The sequence below is a fragment of the Lipotes vexillifer genome, unplaced genomic scaffold (assembly GCF_000442215.2).
Source record: "Lipotes vexillifer unplaced genomic scaffold, Lipotes_vexillifer_v1.1 scaffold4391, whole genome shotgun sequence".
Lineage (NCBI taxonomy): Eukaryota > Metazoa > Chordata > Mammalia > Artiodactyla > Lipotidae > Lipotes > Lipotes vexillifer.
Genome location: NW_006780733.1, coordinates 3831 through 27999, shown reverse-complemented (window position 1 = coordinate 27999; position 24169 = coordinate 3831). Strand labels below are relative to the sequence as shown.

Below are 24169 nucleotides of genomic sequence, written 5' to 3'. Positions count from 1 at the left end.
TGCACCCTGTTGGTAACTGCGGTGGTTACCCAGTCAAAGCCAGCATTCTTAACCACAAGAGATCACTGGACCCTAAGTCTGGTGGTTCTGAAGCCAGGCTGTTTTCTACCCCAACAGTCAGCCCATAAGTGCCAGATGGGTTACGACAGAAAGGGATGTGGGAACACACTATGGGCTTTGAGATTAATTAGAACAGGTTTCATTGACTTGGAGTCAATAAAGGAAGAAGGAAGAAGTCTCAGGATGCAGAGTTGAGTCCAGTCCCTTATCACCTACACAGCTCCCTGCAAGGATTCTTGGGCCGTGTGGGGGCAGATGGGGTGTCCTTACCTCGTAGCACATGAAGACGCCTATGGGCCTGGTGGGCTTGATCCTGATGCCAATGTTTCCTTCAGTGTTGGGCGGCAGGATGTTGCCCTTGTCATCAATGATCTGGAGCAAGAGACCTGTGAATCCCACCCTGCAGGGATCCCCAACACGCCTGCCCCACCCAAACACTGCCTGGCTCGTTCATGTGACACAGTGGGGGTAGTTGGGGGAGGGGGTGTGTGGTAGAGGACCCCTGTCAGAAAATAGAATAAAACTGTCAAAAGCCTTTGAAATCAGCAAATGGTGAAACCCAGCCATGGGTCCATGTGTTTCATGCATATACAGACATCACAAATGTGTCTTCGAGCGAGAAAACACGGATCAGGAAAAACTAAAGGCACCTGCCGTGGAGAGAGCCGCCTGTGCTACTGCAAGTACTCTGCCCCAGGCTCGGTGCATGAGGCCTCTGGCTGTCCTGGCAAGCTGCGCTCATGCCCAGGACATTGCAGGTCTCAACTGAAACCTCCCAGGAAACCGGAGGAAAAGTAGGCGGAGAAGAGGAAGGGCAACCGGGAGGCATGACCTGTTCTGTCACCTCGTGTCACACAATGGTCCAACCCCAGCCGAGCACTAACTGCTCTCGGCCAACGTCTTTACCACCAGACCTGAATGTCGTAGGGTGGGATGGCCTTCCCCATGGAACCCGGCTTGATCTTCATCCCCCGGAGAGTGCCACAACTTATTCCCTGTTCACAAAAGAAGAGAACTGGGCTTGGCGAAGCGTCCAGGCTGATCACAAACACACAGCATCCTTGCTCACAGATGTCATTTGATGCTGTGCAAAGAGCCCTCGTGGAGAAGCTAGAAGGCATCGACCCCAATCTAGTCAGCAGACATTCACTGCACCTGACATGGGCTGGGCCTGAGCCCGGTGCTGGGGCTACAGAGTCCAGTGGGAGAGGCCAAGAAGAAGCAGAGGAGCGAGCCCAGGGCTGTGGGCATGTAACGTAGGGTGTGGAGTGCCCACTGTATGCCAGACATGTGTCCCTTTGCGGGTAGGGCCATGAGTACATTCAACAACCATTTACTTGTCGCTGCCTCAGCTGCTTCTCAGAGCTGTGCTGAGATTATTCAGATTACGTTGTGCCCCTGCCCCCATGGCTTCCTGATGAACCTTATTCCTTCTTTATGGTTCTCTACATTATCATCTTCCTAAAGTCAAGCGCTTTACACACAGAGAGACCAAGGCTTGCATCCTGACGCCACCACTCACTAGCTATGTACCAAGTAATGCCCCGATCTCCTCCTCTGTCAAATGGGGGTAATTATAACATTACCGCTTAGAGTGCTTGTGAGTGTGCGCCAGGCACACACCAAGTATTCAGTAAACAACTACTACTAGCTACCATGCAGTCCCTAATAAGAGGAAGTTGGGAGATTCTCTTTCTGTGGTATTTTTCCCCACACTTGTACTGCTGCTTGTCTGTTTCCCTCAGTAGATAATGAGCATTCAGAGAATAGAGATTGTCCCATCCATCTCTGCACCCCCAGCATCTAAATACAATACCTACCTAAAAACAACAGTGACAACCATAGCTGCAATAGGGGTTAGACACTGTGGCCAGAGCTTTGTATACTTTCTTTCATTTACCTTATCATAACCTGGCAAGACTGGCATTGTATTTCCATTTTGGAGATGGGGAAGCTAGACTCTGCAAGATTCAGTGGTATGCTCATAGTCTCGAAGCCTATAACTGGCAAGGCTGAGATCGGAACTGGGGCCTGAGCTCCTGAGAGAGAAAGTACTTTCCCCTATTCAATGTCACTGCTCACACTCCAGGCATGTGGAAAATGTTGCAGAAATGAGTGGTTAGGTGTGAAGATGTTTGGAGAAATAAAGCGCCATCCGGGTATCGGGGAGTATTCTGTTGTTATGAATAGTTGATGCAAAGGGACTAGTGTCATGGGTGTAGCGTGTAGTTCTAACCTCACCCTCCCTGTCTAATGCAAACTGAACCAGCAAGGACAGTCCTAGAGTCTTAACATTTCTCAATCCCGGAAGCAGACCCAGTAACTGATTATTTATTTATTTTTGCAAAATAATGTCAGACAAGTATGTCAGTTGGGATTGAAACAGCTATCTTGCTACAGGTTCTGAGATGACAGTCATCCCTCTGTCAGCTAAAGGGATGATACGGAAGTAGGGGAAAGTGGCTCTGTCCAGCATCGGAAATGGATTAACAATGTGTTAGAAGAGAGATAGATACCTGCCCACACTATCATGGATAAAGTCCTTGAGGTTCAAGACATGCATGATTCTCTGCATGTCCTGCCCACCTGACTGGTCAGTGATCCTCTTTGGGATCACACTGTGTGTATGTGTGTGGGGGGGGTGTGGGGTGTGTGTGTGTGTGTGTGTGTGTGTGTGTGTGTGTGTGTGGCATGTATATAGAAGATCTCTCTTCCTGCTAGTGTCTCACAATCAAAGCTGCGTGCTCTCCTCATAAACACCCAGAAATGAACTAGTGAACTTCCGGGACTAGCTCCAGCCTGCTCCTATGGTTGCTGCCTAGGAAGGGACGGTGAAGTGGACAGGACTTGCAGTGGTGGCTTCCATGTTCCTGGAGAGTGCCTTCTATGCCAGTGCCCCTCCTGGGCTCCCTTAAACTAATTATCACAGGTACAGTGACATCATGTCCTCAGACCCCTTTCTAAGTTTTTGTCCAATAGTTTTCAGCACATCGGTCTTTTGACAAGTTGATGAGCTACAACTGTCTGTTCTGCAAATTTATTTGGGACAAATAAGCCTAGAGCTCTGGAGCCTCCCACTGGCTTTGAGCAATGCTGTGTGCTCTGCACGCACTCATAGCAAGATTCAGCTCATCTGCTGGGCTCAGTGGACGAGCACATCCTGACTGGCCCAGAGGGACCATTCACCTACCGTTTCTGACTGTCCGTAGGCCTGGTAGAGCAGAACGCCTGTCTGTCTTCTCCACAGCTCTTGCTCCTCGGGCAGCAGGGCCTCTCCACCGGTACAGCAGTGCTCCAGGGTGGGGAACCTGAGACTGAGGGGAAGGCATGGTGTCAACAGAGCCTCCGCAGATTGGGCTTGGGCGCTCTGCCCCAGGCCCAGGGAGAGCTCAGAGCATTTTCATCTGGATCATTCATCCTTCTGCTTCGCCGCTTTCTTACTTGCCTTCTGGGCATTTTACTGATGGTCAAGGCCAAGTGGAAGTCATTTCCTGTTGGTACCTGTTAACTCATCTGGCAGGGGTAGCTGGTGGTGGTGGTGAGGCTAATGGGTTAAATCAGGGAGATCAGGATTGAATATGGATGTTGATGTAACAAGAGGGAGAAAAGTGTGCTTGGAACACATTCTAAGCATTCTATGTGGCTTGCAGTACGCGGGCTTCTCACCGTTGTGGCCTCTCCCGCTGCAGAGCAGAGGCTCCGGACGCGCAGGCCCAGCGGCCATGGCTCACGGGCCCAGCCGCTCCGCGGCATGTGGGATCTTCCCGGACCGGAGCACGAACCCGCGTCCCCTGCATCGGCACGCGGACTCTCAACCACTGCGCCACCAGGGCAGCCCTAAGAGCGTTATTTTTATAAACCATAAGGGCTAGAGCGGGCTTATGTGAACTGAAGGCCTTTTGTGTTTCCGGCTGGAGAACGCAAATTAGGGGTTGGAAATGAATTGCTCAGGACGTCAAGGAAGACCGGGGCTCATGTAAGTGAAGAGAAGAAGGATCACAGGTAACAGCCCCGAGAGCCGGAATTTGGGGGAGAACAGAAAAGTCTGCTGTGAACACTTGCAGTCGTTTGCTCGGTACGTTGTGCGATGTAAAGCCTCTCATCTATTTTCCCCATGAAGATTTCCATAAATAATACAAAACCCATCACAAAATAATGATGGATTCCCTGAAGAAAATGGGTAGAAGTGATTGGGGTCTTAGTACCACTTTGCACGGGGCTGAGCTGAGCCAGCTCGTAGGGATGAGGGAGGTGGCAGAATCCCTTGTCACCCCCTCCTCATATATACAGAGCCTGTAGTGATGGACAGGAGGGCTGGCTTCATTGCGGGTATGTTCCTCATTCTTCTTGAGCTTTATCCAAAGTACATAAAATGGGCAGAGTCTCCAACAGAGTCAATATTCATGCCCTGGTGGAATTTGTATGGGGTTTGTTCACCATCTCAAGAACGTTGCAACAAGTAGCTGTAATATGAGCTTGGAAATACAGTTGGAAACAGAATTCTGTCAGATTGAGGGTTCATGAATAAAATCAAGCTGTATTTCAGTTGTCTTCATAAATTGAACTCCTTGATATTTTAAGTCTTTTATGTCTAAAACATGTTAGCTCTGATTCTGAAGTAGCCATTTCAGTTTCAGAGTCGCTAAAAGATACATAAACAACCATAGGGTTCAAAGAGCAGACTTCAGGTGAGCTAAAAATTAATCCACAAACATGGGGAAATGCAAAGATAAAATTACAGTGTGATACTACATACCCATCAGATTGGCAAAAATTAAAACTTGGACAAAAACAAGTATTGTCAGAGATGTGGAACAATGGGAATGCTCCTACCCTGCTAGGGGGAGCATACCTTGGTTAAATACTTTGGAAAATACGGTAGTAGGGTGCAATGTCAGTGTGACCTAGCAATTCCTCTCCCAGAGAAGATCTACAGCAATGTGTGTTTATGTGTTTATGTACATGTTCAAAAATTCAATGCAGCATTAATCATCAATAGTCCCAAACTGAAAACTACCCAAATGCCCAATAATAGAACTGATTAAAAATGTGCTACTTTCATAAAATGTAATGTTATACAGCAATGAAAATTAACTCCCGCATTATTTAACAACATGGACACTTCTTAGAAACATAATGTTGAAAAAAGAAGCGAGATATTACAGAATAATGTACGATTACATGAGGTTCAAAAGCAAGTAAAGGAGAGTAATTTGTCTATAGGGATATTTCCTATGTAAACTATGAGGGAAAATAAGGAAATGAACACCATAAAAGCCAAAATAGTGGATTCCTTTAGTGGAGACGGAGAGGCATGAGGAGGTCTCTGGGGATACTGGCCATGTTCTATTTTGGGGCCTTCGGTGAGCAGTTACATAGCTGTTTTATTTTCAACAATTCATTAATCTGTAAATGTATATCTTATATAGTTTTCTGTATGTTTACTTGACAACAAAAATGTTTATAAAAAAAAAACCCACAGTGATGCAAGGCTCACTCAGTGTTTCATTTGGGTCCCTGAATCCTGTTTAAAGAACCAATTAGACTAGCTGCTAAATATCACCACCAACATTTACCGCCCTGCCCACACACACACAGTATCCTCAAAGAACCATAACTAAAATCAGTCAGACCACAGTGCATCAGATTACTTAAAATCCCACCCGAAGATTCCTGTTACCAACCGCAGCCACATCTACCATACCTGGTGGAATTCTGCTGCAGAATCATTCGAAATACAGAGGGCGCAGCAAAGCATTGGGTAATAGGGTATTTGAATAAAGTCTAGAAAGTTAGGAGAGAAAAAATTTTATTTTTGCAATTAAGATTTAAAACATAGATTTGTTATTAGCATTTTAATTCTGACCTCTCCTCTAGGAGAGCCCATTTATTCATCTGTTAATTCTTTCAGTATACCTAAATTGAGCATGAATTCCGTACATGGCATGTGTCAGGTACTATTGGAGCAACACAAGAAAGTCTAAGTTGAGGGGATGGGTAGGGAGGGAATGAAGGGAAAGTTTTGTTTTGTGAATTTGAATGGTAAATTTTTAATTTAACATTTTTCGTTTTAGTCACTATCTCCTATCTTCAATAGGAGAGACTGAAACCAAGTAATTTAAAAAGTTTATTATTAAAAATTCACGAAAGTTAATCATTGTAAAGTAAATTACACAATTGAACTTTCAAATGCAGGGCTTGGGGTAAATTTGTAGGCTCAGTTCTTTGAAATAATTCAAGCTTAAAATGCACTGAGACTTTGGGGACACCCCTTGTAGGGGAAGGAGAATTAGACCTGGTGGGGGAAGGAGAGAAGTGGATTCATTGTGGTTTGTGCAGTTCTATGCCTCAGAGACTGGCAGGATGCAGGCAGAAAATAATGACGGAGAGGCAGATATTGACATAGGGGCAGGGAATGAGAAGTGGGAGGTACAGTTTTAGCTGCTGGAGGGATGATCAGATGAACTTAACCAACCAGCAGAAAAACAGGCGGAAACTAGCCTGGAGAGAGAAGACTGGACAGTTTTGAGAGCCACCTGAGTGAATGTACCTGCTGGAGAAATGGAAGTAAAGGAAGCTGCCTAGAGGGGAGGGAAAGTTGAGGGCAGAGCCTTGGATGACTACAGTGTTCAGGGATGAGCTGGGGGAACAGGCGGTAGCTGTAGCAAGTGGAGAATGTTCTGTGGAGCAATGTGACCTTAAGGGAGGAGAGACGGGGCTGGTCCGAGGTGTACCAGGGTGAAGGGCAGGTGTTCTTAGGATGAGGAACTTTGAATATGTTTATGGACTGAGGGAGTAGAGTCAATGAAAAGTGAGAGATTGCAAATCCAGGAGAAAAGGTTTAACGAGTTAAAGATTAATAGAGAGGGGCTCCAAACACAAGGGCAGGGGAAAGAACAGATCGGCAGCAGGTGTCGGGAGGGAGCTGGACGTTGAGAGGTGAAGGGGCAGGTCTGCCTCTGAGACAGAAAGCAGGGGAGTGAGCGGAGACACAAAGACAATTTTTAAGTGAAGAGAAATACGTTAAAGGAGTTCACGCAGGTGACCTCAGTTATTATCATGGTGTATGCATAACAGCAACTGCTACCATTTACTGAGTGTTCTCTCTGGGCTAGTTTCAGGGCTAAGCACTTTACACACCTTTCCTATGTCATCTCATTAATATTCCCAACAATTTTGGGGAGATAGTAACCATTAAGACTCTCATTTTACAGATAAGGAAACTGAAGCTCAGAGTGGTAAGTAAACCCCTAATAAATGTCAGTCACGGGATACGAAACTAGATCTGTCATATTCCAAGGCCTTTGCTTCTAAATATGTCATTAAATTGAGTAGCCACACAAATACAACATTCACACACCAGCTACCTGGCCCTGGTAGAGCCAGGATCCAGGATCCAGGAGACCTGAGCTTGTTCTGTTTGCTTTCATTACTCAAAACGTATATTCTGGTTCCCAGGTCCACAAAGTCTGATCCATACGTCTAGGGAAAGGTTTGGAATATGTGTTTTCTTCAAAGTTACCTCTTGATGTAATTCTGATACAATGATTGATTCAGTCCTTCACATTTGAGAAACCCATAGCCAGGGTTATATTATGCTAAGAGTTATACTAAGAGGCTTCTTTGCTAATAAAGTATTTTCTCAGTTGGATCCAGTTTTTGAACCTGAAATGAGTTTTTTCCGGTAGTTTGTTGATATCGAAAGGTTCGTCTTCTTACCTGTACAATGACCTTGGGGTCAAACTGGGGCAGATGATGGACAAAGACTGTAGACCCCGCTGTCCATGGTTCAAGCAGGGACCCTCCGACAGCCAGAATCCAGCCTGTGTCTGACAGGCACCAGAGGATATCAGACGTCTTCAGCTGCAGTAATTTCCTGCTAACTCCAAAATACAGTTAGCCTCAGATACCATTCTGACTACTATACTATCCTTCCCTTCTCTCCATCCGCATTCCTCCAGGATTTTGCTACTCAGTTGTTATCATTAGCACAGATGCCAACTATCTACAAAAAGCCTTCTCTGTCTCCCTGGTCTGGTTAATAAGGTACAAAGTATATAGAACGTGGTCTGCTTTGAATATTACTAGTTGGGGGATGGAGAGAAGGGAGAAGCGTTTGGTTTAAAACTGATTAAATGGTTATAACCCAGCTTCAGCCTCTATGTTTGTTCCAGGTTAGGGCAGTCGCTTGGTGTGGCTTAGTTCCAGGTATGATTTTTCCCTAACAGCTCATGACTGGGAAACTCTATGCCGGATTTGTCCACAATCAAGGAGAGGAGAGGACCTGTCACGTAAGGTCACATTGCTGGAGCACTTTATCTTTCCCCACCAGACCCTGGAACTACTGACAGGGACACAGGGGCTTGTCATTTGTGTGGTTTGCAGAATGCCTGCTCTTTCCACCCACATCTCCTCCATGCCTCCTGTAAAGGTGCTCAGGCAGGACCCAAATGTGCCTCCTTTGTCATTCAGATGCCTCTGTCAGCAAACACTCATACCTAGCCTATACTTCTCACACCCTTAGGGGTCTGAACCAAAGAGAGCAGAAAGCACAAACAGCACGGGGTCAATTCCACCAGGAGTTCGTTTCCCAGCACATACACGTACACATGCACACCTCACCCCAGGTCTGTGGCCCAGCTTCTAAGTTGGTGCCTCTCTCCTACCATGAAGGGAGGAAGGATCGCAAAGCAAGTCCATGGCTGTGCTTTGCCATCTTGGGGAAGCCTGTGGTCCCACTGGTGAAGAAGATGGCCATTGGGTCCAGGGTCTTTGACTTAATACAGGTGTGAACTGGGGATTCTGACCTGCAAAGGGATTCAATACAAAAGGACAGAAGTCACGATTCCTGTTTTTCCATCCTCTGGGGAAGCAAAAGAAACAATCATGAGGCTTGAAGTCAGAAAACTGGGGTTTGCAACTCCCAGCATTAGGCACCAAACAAAGTTTATGGGTGACTTGGATAGGTGGACTGACATTGCTTCATTTGAAAAAATGGGAAAATATGATGGATTATTTTTAATTTAATAAACATTGAAATAGTATTTCCAATGATTCCAGACAATGCTCTAAATGATCTACAAATAAGAACTCATTCAATCTTCGGAGAAACCCTAAGAGGCAAGTACTGCTTTTATGCCCATTTTGTAGATGAGGGAACTGAGGCTCAGAGAGGTTAGGTAACTTACCTGAAGACATATAGCCAGCAAGTTGCAGAGCCAGGGTTCAAACTCAGACAGTGTGATCCATATACTATGCTTTTAGTCACACTGCTACCCTTGTATTTTACACAGACTAGCTTCACGGGAATTTAACCTCATAAACTTGGTGTTGAAGGGTGGGAAAGAGAAAGCTAGGGAGAATGACAGTGTAAGGAATATATGTATGTACATCTGCCCTAGCATGAGCTAGAGGTGGAAGGTGGAATCCGTAGCTCCCTCCGTCTGCCTCGGTTCTTGGGGAGCTTCTCCTTGGCTGAGAGTCTCTTTCTTGGGCCTATTACAATTGTAAATGCAAGCTTCCTATAGTACGCAGTCAGAGAGGCTGCAAGTAATCCCAGTGCTGGAGGGAGCCCTGGCTCTTGTGGAGAAATGATACCATACTGAGTCTGGGCAATTTAGACGAGTTTTAATGAGTATTCTTTGTTTAAGCTACTTTCATCTAATTCTCCGACTTCAGAATCTAGCATACGATGTGATTTCACTGTAATATTTGCCCTTGGGGGTTGACGTAAAGAGCTTTAAAAACTGTGGAAGTACCTCAAGAAAACAAATCCAGCATGGTTTGTGTGTGATAAGAAAAATGCCCTAAGGCTTGCAGCATCAGAGTTTTGGAGGTGGAGGGGTCTTTCTCACCTTCAGCACTTCCCTAACCTTTCCTTCAAGGTGTCCCTATAGACACCCACCCCCTAGGACATGGAAAGTGTCTGCTCCCAAAGCTGCCTGTCATTTTTTTCTCAGTTTCACCTTAAAAACTCATCCGAGGGCTTCCCTGGTGGCGCAGTGGTTGCGAGTCCGCCTGCCGATGCAAGGGACACGGGTTCGTGCCCTGGTCCGGGAAGATCCCACATGCCGCGGAGCGGCTGGGCCCGTGAGCCATGGCCGCTGAGCCTGCGCGTCGGAGCCTGTGCTCCGCAACGGGAGGGGCCCCGACAGTGAGAGGCCCGCGTACCACCCCCGCCCCCCAAAAAAAAAAAAAAAGAAAGAAAAGAAAAACTCATCTGAACCTTTTGTTCAGCTTCTTTAATTGTTAATTATTTACATAAAAATAATACTTCAGATTCCCCACCTACAAGGAATATGCAACACAATAACCCTCTGACTTTACACATCTCCTCTGCACAGGGGTGATTATATTTTAGTGAGAGAGCCACAGAAGTTCAATTTCCTCATTTTGTACATAAAACAATTGCAGCCAAGGGAGGAGAAGGAACTAGCCCAAGGCTGCACAGCAGGTCAGTGACATAGCTGTGAAGAGAAGCTCACACCTGGTGAGCTTCCTCCCACTGGCTGCTTCTGTACCAGCACTAGGCAGTGAGTGGCTTTCTCCTGCCATTCCTCAGAAAGCACATTCATCAGACCAGAAACTCACTTAATCAGTGATCGGAAGTCCAGCCACCCTTTACGGCTGTGGTCAGACACCAGGAGCTTGGTTTTCAGAGCAGGACACTCAGAAGCGACAGAATCCACCTCTGGGGCAAGGGTATCTGTGGTCACGATGCCCTTGGCTTTAGACACTTGTAGTCGGTAGAGAATGTCCTTGGCCTTCATCTGGGTGGTCCCTGGCATGAAGACGATCCCTAGGGATGAGAAAGAAACTGCCTGTTCTGGTATCTCTTTCACAGCCTCACAACCTTGGCTGTCAGATCTGGTTTATCTGCAAAGAAATCCCCTAACTTCTTGGTATGCAAAGGATGGTCCACAGCATCAACACCGCCTAAGACACAGAATCTCACAACCCACCCCAAACTTACTGAAGCAGAATCTGCATTTTAACAAGATCTCCAAGGGATTTCTATGCACACTAAAATTTGAAAAGCCTGCCCTAATAATTTCTGCTCTAAATGGATCTAGCCAGTAGACAGGTGAGTCCTTCTTTATAAAAATTTACACAGGATATGGGACAGTGTCCCTGACTCTGCCTCCCTGCCCCCATTTTTCTCCTCTCACTTCCTCCTGTCATCGTGAATCTCTGGTCATCTGTTGTTGTTCCTTGCGTCATCTTAAATTTCCTCTCTTTCCTTCGTTCGTCATACCCAAAGTTAACTACAAGGTCCTTTGAACTTTTCTACTTTCCCTTCCATCTTCCGTCACCAACAATTAGCTCAAGTCTTTGTGTGCCCCTATTGCATTCTAATTTCTCCACCAGATGCCCTGTCCTGAATCTTCCTACTACCCACCTTCCGTATTATTAGCCTGCTTAGTTCCACAGAGCACTGACTTTTTCCCCTCCACATTTCTTCTCCCCACTAACACCTGGACCCTGTCTCCAGGAAAACACCACACTCCCCATCCTGACTCTCAGGGCACTGCTCACTCTCCATCTTTCTCTCGCACAACTCTATTCTCTATTTCAAGATGACCATTCTTCGGATAGGCTACTCCTGACTCTAAGCATTTCCATGTGCTATGACCATCCTTGGAATTTCCGTCCTTTGCTTCTACTCCTCTTTAATTCTTCTTATCCCAGAGGTCTCAAGTCATGTCTTGGGTTTCTCATGGACCATCTCTTCACTATACAGATGGCATGGCTTCTCTATACTCCCTCAGCCACTGCTGTTAATTCTTGATCTTGATGGATTAATCAACTATTTGTGAGAAAACATGAGACAGAGAATATGTGACCAAGAGCACGACATATCGTTGTATGAGCATGCATTATAGAACAACTGAAGTGATTCGAAAAAGAGTCCATGAGTCCCATACTGATTATATAGATTAATGCATAGATAAGCAATTAAAAGGGAAAGGAAAATCTCTATAGAAGAATGCCAACTAATAAATGTAGAGGGAATGATATAAATAGAAAATCCTAATAAAAGACCACCATTAAAATGTTCAATTCAGTCAAGAATCATCAGTGGATTGGCAAACCATAAGGTGAAAGACAGCTGGGGAACAGGATATTCACACAGTCCCATAAATATTACACGACAGATTACTTACTAACTACAAAAGGAAAAGGTACCTTTACAAAGGTGGACACTACCTTTCTAAAGTGATAAAACAATATCAATGATATCAGGGCAAACCAACTTTATATATATCCCCAATGTGATGCTCCAAGGAAGACACAATATTGCCCTTCTAGTACCTGGGCTCAAAATGTCTAACCTGATGATAATCATGAAGGAGTCAGAAATACAAAGTTTGATGGACCTTCTGCAAAACAACTGGCTTAGACGCTTCAAAATTGTCATCGTCATGTAGACAGTGTAGAACGTAGAGAAACGTTCTAGATTAAAGGAGACGGGGGAGATATAACAACTAAATGCAATGCACTGGATTTTTGATTTACACCAAATAAATGCTATAAAGGACATTATTGGGACAATCGAGGAATTTTGACGATGGATGTATATCAGGTAACTCTATTGCATCAGTGTTAAACTTCTTGTGTGGTAACTCTACTGTGGTTATGTGAAGGAAATGTCTTGGATCTTAGCAGATGCATGCTGCAGTGTTTATCTGGTGTTTATGGGTGTCACAGTGTCTGCAACTGATTCTTAAATGACTCACCGGGAGAGAGGGCTCGAATATGGCAAAACGTTAACAATTGATGAATCTTATAAAGAAGCAAGAATGTCTGAGACTGTGTAAGAGAAAGTGTGTGTGTGTGTGAGAGAGAGAGAGAGAATTCTGACATTGTGTTTGAGAGGGTGTGAGTACAAGGGAGAGAGTGGATGAGAAGGAGTAAAATAATATTTGAGTGAGTCTGAGAAAAAGAAAGACTGTGAAGAAGAAAAATTGGGGGGAAGAGAAAGCACCTAATATTTCAGGACAAACTGGCTCTAGGTGAGCCCAAAGGTCTGCTTGGGTCACTGACCTGTTCGGATGCAGGCCACGATCACCAGCCACCACTCAGGCACTCGAGGCAGAATCAAGGCTAGATGGTCTCCCTCCTGGAGGCCACAGGTCTGTGTGAAGACGTTGGCTGCACGACGGGTTAAGTCTGTCATCTCTCTGAAACTCCACTTCACTTCATCCCCTTGATTATTCACCCACCACAGGGCTGGGTTTGGACCTCTCTTGCCTTCCTGGTTAGGACCATATGCTACATGTTATTTCCTGATTCAAAGGAAAGGGGCACTAATGTGGCCAATCCACTACCACAGTCACATTCCACTGTGAGTGTAGCTCAAGGTCTGAGATCCCATTTTAAAGCATTTATAAGCGCCAAGAGAAGTTGGGGGGAGGTGTGATCCAGCCAACGTCTTCTGGTCTACTGTAACCCCCTCGTCTTAAGTCACATAAAACCATGAAGAGCCTTCATGTTACTTATTGAAGACTTACAATTTTATTCCCCATGTGTCTGTCTCAGTTCCACATGGACAGTAGGTTACTCTCTGTGCCTCAGTTTTCTCACCTATGAAAAGGGTATAATAATACTACCTAGAATGTAGTAAAGTTCAAATTAATTATTTTAAAAGGTCAAGTGTGTATAACAGTGTCTGGCATATAGTAGGTGCTCAATAAAATTACTGTTATTATTATTACAACAAAATAAAAGAAAATAATTTAATACCTGAATATTTGGGGAAATTATTTTTTAAATTAAGGTACCTCAAGAGGTGCAAGAAGTCAGTCTTGGAAGCTCCAGGGCCTTTTTCCCTCACAAAAACATCAAGTAGACAACAGACTAAGGCAGCTTTGTAGGAATTTAGAAAAGAGTCACAAATCCACAGCAACCAACAAATGCCCAAACAATAAAAAGTCATAACCAAAATGGTAAGAAATTTTGTGGTGTTTTTGCTTATTCTTGCACTACCTGCCCTCTGATGTGGTACAGTGTAGTCAGAGGAAACCACCCAATTCCCAGCCCCTCCCCTGGGATAGATGAAAAAGATTGAAACTTGTGTGCAACGTTCTAGCTTGTCTGGAGGCGGCCTTAGGCACTGGTTTCTGTCTTGACTGACTTGGAGCTCAGATGGGTATGATGGCATATTGGAGGTATCTGAAAACAGTGGCAGATGTCACAGTGTGTGGAAACTGTAGACCTGTGGTTACCTAGGGATTAGAGACTACAGACAAAGAAAGAATAGAATATTTAAGTCCCCAGAAGAAGTAGACTTTTAAGAAAGTTAAAATGTTAAAAAGCAGCCAAAACTAGAAAAAAAAAACAAAAAAAAAACACATGGACACGACCAGGAAAGACACATGCCAGAGAAGACCTTAAGTTTTCGTACTGAACTGATTATTGAAGGTCTTTCCCTGCATGGAGCCAGGCCGCAAAGACTGAGAGAGGAGGCTATTTTTTTTTAATATCCAATTTTTAACAACAGATCACAAGGTCTACAAAGAAAAAGAGAAGCAGCCTATTCAAAGTAACAACATGAATCTCCAGAAACTGACCCTAAAGAGACATAGGCTGCAGTTACTAGACAAAGATTTTTAAATGACTGTCTTAAATACACTGAAAAAGCTAAAGGAAAACACAAAGAACTAAAGCAAATCAGGAAAATAATATATGCACAAAATGAGAATATCAACAAAGAGATACAAATTATAAAAAGAACCAAACAGAAATTTTGGAGCTGAGAAATACAATAACTGAATTGAAAACTTCACAAAGGGACTCAACAGCAGACTTCAGTAGGCAGAAGAAAGAATCAGTACACTTGAAGACAAGTCATCTAAAATTATTGAGTCAGAAGAGCAAAAAGAAAAATACAAGAAGAAAAATGAACAGAGCCTAAGAAACTTATGGGGCACAATCAAATAGACCAATATACACATTATGGGACTATCAGAAGGAGAAAAAAGAGAGAAAATGGAGCATAGAACTTATCTGACGTAATAATGGCTAAAAACTTCTCAAATTTGGGGAAAAGCATGGAGAGACAAATACAAGAGGGTCAATGAACTCCAAGCAGAAAAACCCAGACACCCACAGAGAGACATTACAATCAAACTACAGATGACAAAGACAAAGAGAGCATCTTAAAAGCAGCAAGAGAAAACTGACTCATCAGGTGAAATTCTTAATACGATTAACAGTGGATTGAAGACCAGAAGGCACTGAGATTATATATTTAAAGTGCTAAAGAAAAAAAAACTGTCAACCCAAAATTCTATATCTAGCAAAATTGCCCGTCAAAAATGAGGGAGAGGGCTTCCCTGGTGGTGCAGTGGTTGAGAGTCCGCCTGCCAGTGCGGGGGACAGAGGTTCGAGCCCTGGTCTGGGAGGATCCCACGTGCCGTGGAGCAGCTGGGCCCGTGAGCCACAACTACTGAGCGTGCACGTCTGGAGCCTGTGCTCCGCAACGAGAGAGGCCTCGACAGTGAGAGGCCCACGCACCGCAATGAGGAGTGGCTCCCGCTCGCCGCAACTAGAGAAGGCCCGCGCGCAGAAACGAAGACCCAACACAGCCAAAAATAAATTACTTAAGTAAAAAAAAAAAAAAAAGAGGGAGAATATGTATGGCTGAGTTGCTTCACTGTGCACATGAAACTATCACAACATTGTTAATCAGCTATACTCCAATATAAATTAGTTTTTTTTAAATGACAGAGAAATTAGGACATTCTCAGATTAAAAAAAAACACAACACTGAGGGAGTTCATTATCCTTAGACTTTCCCTGCAAGAAATGCTAAAAGGAGTTAAGTTGAAATGAAAGGACATTAGAGAGTAACTTAAAAATAAAAGTATAAAGTTCTTTAATAAAGATAGATACGAAGACAAATATAAAAACAGTATTGTTATAATTTTGGTTCATAACTTCTCTTTTTATTCTTTCACTGTATGGAAACCACAAAAGCATAAAAAATAATTATAAATCTATGTTAATGGGTAGACAATATGTAAAGATATAGTTTGTGAAATCAATAACATAATATAGGAAGGTGCAAGGGAACTGGAAAACAGTAGGGTTTTGTATGTGAATGAAGTTATGTTGTTATTAGTTTCAAATGAAGTGTTATAATTTGGAATGTTATATGTAATCCCCACGGTAATCACAAAGAAATTATCTACAGAATATTCCCAAAAGGAAACGAAAAGAAAATCAAAACATATCACTACAAAAAATCAACTAAATACAGAGGAAGGCAGTAAGGGATGAACTGAGGGACACAAAAGCTGAGACATCAAGGAATCAATTAACAATATGGCAAGAGTCATCATCCTTATCAGTAATTACTTTAAATGTAAGTGAATGAAATTCCCCAATCAAAAGAACTAGATTGGCAAAATGGATAAAAAACCCAGAATTCGACTATATGCTGTCAACAGAATTGTTACTTCCATGTGATGGAATACGATAAAACCAATTAAGAAAGCTTTCAGAATATTTTTGCAATAAAAAATCTTATAATACAACATCAATTTAGAAAAGGAAAACCACATTTACATTAAATCCAAACTTATATAATAGTATCCATTCATTCATTCAATATATATTTGCTAAGTTCTCATTATTTCTTAGGTACTGTCCTTAGACCAAAAGGATACAATGGTGAACAAGACATATATATACACATGTATGTAAACAGTTTTAAATGTTTATGGACAATTTTCATTTTCTTGTTTAAATCAAGTCTTTTAATTTCCCCAAGCAAAACGATTTTTTAAAGTTTTTTTAATTCCCCAAGCAAAGCATGTTCAGAGTAGAAGTTCAGGCAACGCACAGTCTTACTAACAGAAAAATTTCTTATGAACAGAAAAATTTCTTCAAATTTCTCAACACATTGTCACTTCCTGAAGGTCAACACTGATAACTGTTTGGTGTATAATCTTCCAGAAATTATTTCCCACACATGTGCAAACATGATCCTACCATCTTTGCCTCATATGATTGGAACAAAAGAGTGTGTCTCCCCTGAGATAAGACTTATATACATATATACATACATACACACACACACAAATATATGTATATACATATATTCATATCTATGGAAAAATCAGTGCTATGAAAAAAAATATTCTCCGACAGATTAAGGAATGTTAGCAAGGATAAATGACTAGTTGTGCACTGTCTATATAAGGGGAACAGATTATATAATATTTCTGTATGAGTTTACAAAGTGATAGAAAGTTTGGCGTATCACAGTAAAAACAATTGTTTTAATTCAGACAAAAGTTTAGACTCTTAACTCTTGCAACTTGAAGAAGATATTGCTTAAGGATTTACGGTTTGGGGGGCTCAGAATTAATCTGGTAATGTGATATTAAGATTAGCATGTTTTCAAGAAGATAAAACACAACCTTTAAACTGGATATGAGATTTAAAGTTTTATGCAGCGAGGTTTGAAGCCAATGGAAATTGAGAAATAGATCTAAAAAATAAAACACTAACTCAGCAATAAAAAGGAATGAAGAAGTAATACACAAGACAGTATGAATGAATCTCAAAAACATGCTGAGTAAAAGAATCCAGACACAAAAGAGTGCATCTTATATTATTCCATTTCTATGAAACCCTAGGAAAGAGAAATATAATGGCTAGTGACAGCAAATTAGTGTCTACCTGGGGCTCAGGGTGGGGATGGGTGGGTATTGACTAGGACAGGACAAAAGGAAATTTTTGAGGTGGTAGAAATGTTCTAAAACTTATTAAACTTTCACATAAAATGTGTGAATTGTATTCTAGGTAAATTATAGATCAAAACAGTTGATTTAAATAAACAAAAACCTACATAGCTACTCTTTGTTAATCTCTAACTAAAATATACTTCAAAGAAGGAAGATGGGAAAGTAGATCAATTAATCATGTGATTGATGAATGAGACGATTCTTTTTGAATGTTAAAACACATAAGAATTTATTGCCTATAGAAAGGGCTTGCTTCAATTTTAATTAAAATGAAATACAAGTAGAATTTCTATCATTTCTGTAAATTAATGATAGAATATGATAGATTTCATAGAATTTAAATCCTAATTGACATAGATAAAACACTTTCCCCAACAATGATATAACTCACATTCTCTTCCATTGAATTTTGAATGTTTACTAACCTCCAGAAATTTCAAAAGTCAGAGTATACTTTTTGACCACAATAGAATTAAGCTAGAAATCATTAACAAGAAGACAATGAGAAACCCACCTCAACTATCAGGAAACTAACCGATACATTTCTATGTAATCTATGGGCCAGAGAAGAATCAAAAGGCAAATAAAAAATATTTTGAACTTAATGATAATAAAATATGACATATCAAAATTTGTATAATGTACCTAAGAGGAGTGCTTAGTGGGGAATTTATACTTTTAATATAGATATTGGAAAAGAAGGAAGGCTTAAAAGTAAGGACGTAAACTTCCATCTCAAGAAGCTGAAAAAAGAATAGCAAATTAAGTCAAAGGAATGTACAAGGAAAGAAATAATAAAGATAACAGTAGGCATCAATGGAATGGAGAGCAAACACACAAGAGAGAATATCAGTAAAACCAAAACTGGTTTTGAAAAGATTTATAAAATTGGTTAACTCTTATCAAGAATTAAAAAGTATACATTGTTATAAATCTTACAGACATTAAAATAGAAATAATGAAAATATTAATACCTTTATGTCAAAAAATAACTTTATGACATTTTGAATGAAATAAACAAATTGCTAAAAAATGTTAACTTTCCAAAGTTGATGAATAGAAATCTTAAAACCTCCTATCTATTAAAAAAAAAGTTAAATCCATTACCAAAAGCATTTCTGCAATGAAAACCCCAGATTTTATGTCTAAATATTTCAATGTGAATGCTAGTGTGTTAAGGGTTTGACCTGAAAAACTGCTGGGTTTTGTTTTATTAGGAAAACAGTGATAATTATATTTCAATTATATCTCAATAAAACAATAACAAAAAATTAGTGATAACTTTTAAATTCTGTATCAAAGCACTTAGAAGAGTACCTGGTACATAGTAAATGTTTGTTAAATATGTATTGAATAAATAAATAAATAAACAACTCTAGAATCTAAAGAAGGAATAATAAGGAATTTCAGGGTTAAATTAAATCTAAAGATAACCCCAATCACTGGTGGGCCAACACCAGCTCCAGGTGCCCCAGTCCCCATGGCCAGCTACCCAGGATCCAGCTTCACACATCAGTGAGCCAAGATCAGCCCTGGAACATCCCAAGCCACATGGCCAGCCACATCAGGGACCATCCCTGGCTATAGGCTGGCAACCACTACATGAGACAGGAAATTTCAGCCAACCAGTCTGGGGGCCAGCCTTGACTACCAGTGCACCCACGGTAGTTGGCCATGCCACAACAGAAGGACCCACATAGCCCATAGAGGGGGGAACCATAGAGCATTCAACCCTAGAGCATATAACTCTGGTGACCAGAGGGGAGTGTGCTGCTGGGTCCATAGGACATCTCCTGCATTAGGCCACTTCTCCAAGATAAGGAACCACTTATGTAGGAATGTTAAAAAGCAAAAGTAATAAAATCATCTATACCCACAATAAGTAGTTAATGGATATGCAAAAGAAAGATATGTAAAATATGTCATCAAAAACAACAAACATGGGGAGGAACAGTAAAAATATAGGGTGGTTAGAATGCATTTGACCTTAAGAGATCATCAACTTAAAAATAACTACATACTTATCAATAATTACTTTAAATATAAATGGATTAGTATTCCAGTCTAAAGACATACAGTAGCTAAATGGATAAAAAAAAAACAAGACCCATTATATCCTGCCTACAAGAGGCTCAGTTCAGATCTAAAGTCACATACAGACTGAAAAAGTCGCAGGATGGAAAAAAGTATTCCATATAAATGGAAGTAAAATAAAAAAGCTGGTGTGACAATACACGTATCAGACACTACACTTATTGAGCAATATTTATTACTAAATCACATCAGAAGGTGGTAAGAATTTGCTCCTGTCATGATTTTTGCCCAAACAAACAGAAGTCAATGTCACAGATGCTGTACTCATCTCTCCTGAGACATGAAGTGGAGAATCACACTATCAAAAGCGGAAAGATGGAGCGTTGTACGTTGCTTACTTTTCTATCCCTATCTTATCTAGAATAGTGTTTGGCATATGTTAGGTACTCATTAAATCCTAACTGAATGAATGAATGCAGTATCAAAGAGACAGAATGAATGATTTTGGACATGAACGTGACCTCTCATGAATAGATTTGGGAGGCTGATCCATGAATCAGTTGGAGTGTAGTATCCTTGGAGCCTAGAGTAATACAGAGTTTAATTCCCAAGGATAGTCAGGGGTTGTAAATTGGTGGCCCGAATGAGTGACTATATTTTCCACCCCGGACATATGTTGCCTGGCTTATGCTAAAAAATGTTACATTAAGATGTTGGATTTCTAACTTAACATTTTTAATAAGTAAAATGTGTTGAAAATTGAGTCAAAATAAATTCTATTTGTTATGGTTTGGGTTGTGTTGTTGATTAGGCTATGGATCAGTTTCTGAATGATGCTTGTTAAGTTGTAAGGGGAGGCCCAGAAAGCCAGAGTGGACTATGGTGGCGGGCCCTCTAGAAGGTCTTCCATGGGAGCAACATCCATGCATACAGTGTTCATAAGGCAAGTTTCAAAATTAATGTATTCCACAAAGGTGTACTGAGGGATTGCTGGGTGTCAGACACCATACGTCACTAGAGAGACACTGATCATGATCAAGGCAATTGGAAAAGTAGAAACAGACAGATCAGAACTGTTGTGAGAATGAATGTAAATGGGGTGGAGATGCTGGGGGTAGGAGAAGTTTGGAGACATGGAGGAATTGACAATGACCCAACAAAGACGCGGCATTCCCTGGGCAAATATTTACATGGTGATAATCTCCAGGGGTTGATGTGTGAACTAATAAGGACTTCATGAAGATAAATGCAGGAAAAAAATGATGGCCTCTTCAGCCATTTCTCATGATTCAAAAGGTCTAACCTGAGTTTTGGTCTGGGCAGTGCTGAAAGTCAGTTTGTAGTCTGAAGGCAGAGATGTTTGGACATCGTCAGATTGTGAGACCAGGTTAAACAGTGGATTATAGAATCAGACAGCCTGGACCCAAATCCTGCTCCTTCACTTATTAGGTATGTGAATTCTGCAGGTTATTTGACCCTTGGAACCTCAGTTTCCTCAACTGGAAAATGGGGATAATTAAAGTGTCCATCTAATCAGAATAATAAGTGCAAAGTACTTGATAAAAAAAAAGGCTCTCCATAACTGAGGGCTCTCTTTTCCTTGGAGTTAATTATGGAAATTCAGAAAAAGGAAAAAGATGGAGGTAGGAAAAAAATCCCTATAAAAAGCATGTAAGCTTTGAATACTAACATACGAATGTATGTTCATGGGAAATTAAAAATACATCAACTCTCTGACTTCATCTTAGGTGAATTCTTTCTTCTGTACAAAGACAGTGTTCAGTGGGTTTTCACAATGTGGACATTACCAGCTGGGACTTAGTAGCTGGAACACCACCCACTGTCTACCACAACTCCTCTCTTGGTCTGTCTCTTGGTAAAAGACAAACCAAGAACGTGCATTTTTCTGCAGAGACCACAGGGACAGGTTTCTCTGGACACACCCTAAAGCCACACACTCAAGTAGGCAGTTGATAGGGAAGACTCCAGATGTACTTGCCATCCTCACAGGAAGACAGATGACATGATTTTGTTACATGGTCAGGTGTTCATGTGCACAGTCAGGTTGCCTGTACCCTCCCTCTCGGTGTAGCCTGAAGTCAAGCCCAAGTGTGATGAGATGAATTCTAGTTAGACTCACAGTTCCAGTAGTTGAAGGTGAGAATCCAGACCAAATCAACTTGCTGACCTGTGATTAGAACTTGACACTTGGTCACAGTTACCTGACTGTGTACCAGATACTTCCACCTGCTGTCTTGTTTCTTAAATGAGATTATCCCCATTTCACGGATAAAACCACTGGGGCTCAGAGAATTGAGGAAGTGTCCAGGCTGAGAATTGAAGCCCAAAACATAAGCTTTTCATGATACTTGTAGGCTTAGCCAAAAGCCATTCTTAGTTCTGTGCCCCTCAACCTACTAGGAGCAAGAGGTCGACCCTGTTCTCACCCCCCAGCATGGGTGCCTCCTTACCTTCTCCATTTGAGTCCAGTAGTCCAGTACATCACCTGCAAAGTTAAATTCCTCAGGTGTATCACAGTCATTCCATCTTGGGGCTCCAGCTCCCGACAAAGACTGGCAGCGCAGGTGCTGAGGGGCAGGGTAGAAGCCGCAGCGGGATCTGTGGATGTCCCGGAGGACCCGGAACTTCATCAGCCGTTGCATGGTGCAGCGGTCCTCAGGAAGCAGGCACAGAACTCTCAGGCCACCAGCTGCCTTGAGAAGAGACGCGGCTAACACGTCGGTCATTAGAGCAGGAACTTCCTCCACAAGATGAAGCCACATTCCTGGCTAACTGCTAGAGTGATGACTTTGTTGCAGCTCACTGGAATTTCAAGGCACAACTTACTGATTTAGGTGGGGATTTCTCTTCCCAGATGAGGCCAAAATTGATGGGGAGGGGCTATAGCTACCAGATAAGGTTGGCACATATTTCTGAGGGTCTCCTTCTCGTTTTGTTACCCCCTGGGATGGCAGCCATGTGTTCATCCCCTTTTTGGTAGAAACTCATCAATTTAAAAGTCCTGGGGCTTCCCTGGTGGCGCAGTGGTTGAGAGTCCGCCTGCCGATGCAGGGGACGCAGGTTCATGCCCCGGTCCGGGAAGATCCCACATGTCGCAGAGTGGCTGGGCCCGACAGCCATGGCCGCTGAGCCTGCACGTCCGGAGCCTGTGCTCCACAATGGGAGAGGCCACAACAGTGAGAGGCCCGTGTACCGCAAAAACAAACAACAAATAATAATAAAAATAAATAAAAATAAAAAAATAAAAGTCCTGTACCTCTTATTATCCTTGCTCTGGAGAGACCTCTCTTCCCACCGAGCCCAAATGTGTGGTTCTCATGGAAACTAACATATTCTTAGATGATTCCACCCCCTGTTCAAAGTTGACTGGTCCAGAGCTGAGCAGTCATTTCCCACGATTTTTTAATCCAAACTGGGCTAATCATAATCCCTCTCCAAAATGTGTGTGTGTGTGCTTGTTACTAAAGGGTATATAAGGCAGTCTCTCCTTGGTGGAAGCCATGAAATGCACACTTTGGAAACTGTCGGTGGCTAGAATTCCTAACATGTGGAGATAGCTGCTCTGCATGAGTGAAGAAAACATGGAAGATTTCAGAGACATGGAAATAAGGGGCAGAGAGTATCTCAGAGGCATGCAAGTCTCTGGTTCAGAACTACTGTTCCTGAGGCCCGTCTGCATCTCTACCCCTGTCTTGGTAATATCCTGTCCTGAATTCTATGAGCCAACAGTTTTTCCTGCCTGAGATTGGGTTTCTGTCACTGGAGACTCTAAGAATATTGACAAATATGCACCACCACACTCAGGACGGAGGAGGCTAATATCACAGCACCTTCCTTACTGGACTGGGATCTGGCCTCGGGGTTTTCCCCAGGACAGCATTCCTGGTACCTATTACCAATCCATCACTTGACCTATGAAATAAAGTTTCTTTGCCACTCCAGATCCCAACAAATGCTTCTAACATGGGAGCAGAACGCTCATTTATTAGGATGCTTCTTGAAGTCTGATTGTGAAAATTGGCTTAAGCTAGAACTTCTGTTCTATGAGAAGAAAGCCGCTTCCCAAATAGCTCTGAGGTTCAAGCACTGCATCACCGCAAACAATTAAGCCTCCTCCCCGTTTCAGCAATAAGATAACACTGTTTGACAACAGACCCATAAAAGAGATCAATAAAACTTGACTCAATTTATTTTCAACCTGTTTAGACTCGCAATAACCTAAACCCAATTAATTTAGATGCTGTCCTCAGAACCCTGCTACTGTCCAGAAAAGAGGACAGATATGGGAAAGCTTCATCCCT

At 42.3% G+C, this 24169-nt stretch overlaps 1 protein-coding gene across 1 annotated transcript; it reads right to left on the bottom strand.

The window, feature by feature from the left end:
• Positions 1-330: 330 nt before the first annotated feature.
• Positions 331-22510, bottom strand: LOC103089263 (acyl-coenzyme A synthetase ACSM1, mitochondrial; the record flags this gene model as incomplete). Its single annotated transcript, XM_007454153.1, has 9 exons — positions 22319-22510; positions 13105-13315; positions 10651-10858; positions 8727-8867; positions 7780-7939; positions 5765-5844; positions 3251-3374; positions 975-1055; positions 331-432 (listed from the first exon to the last, which is right to left on the bottom strand). Coding segments are annotated over exons 1-9 (1299 nt in total), but the record flags the coding sequence as incomplete, so codon positions are not given.
• Between the last annotated feature and the right edge of the window lie 1659 nt (positions 22511-24169).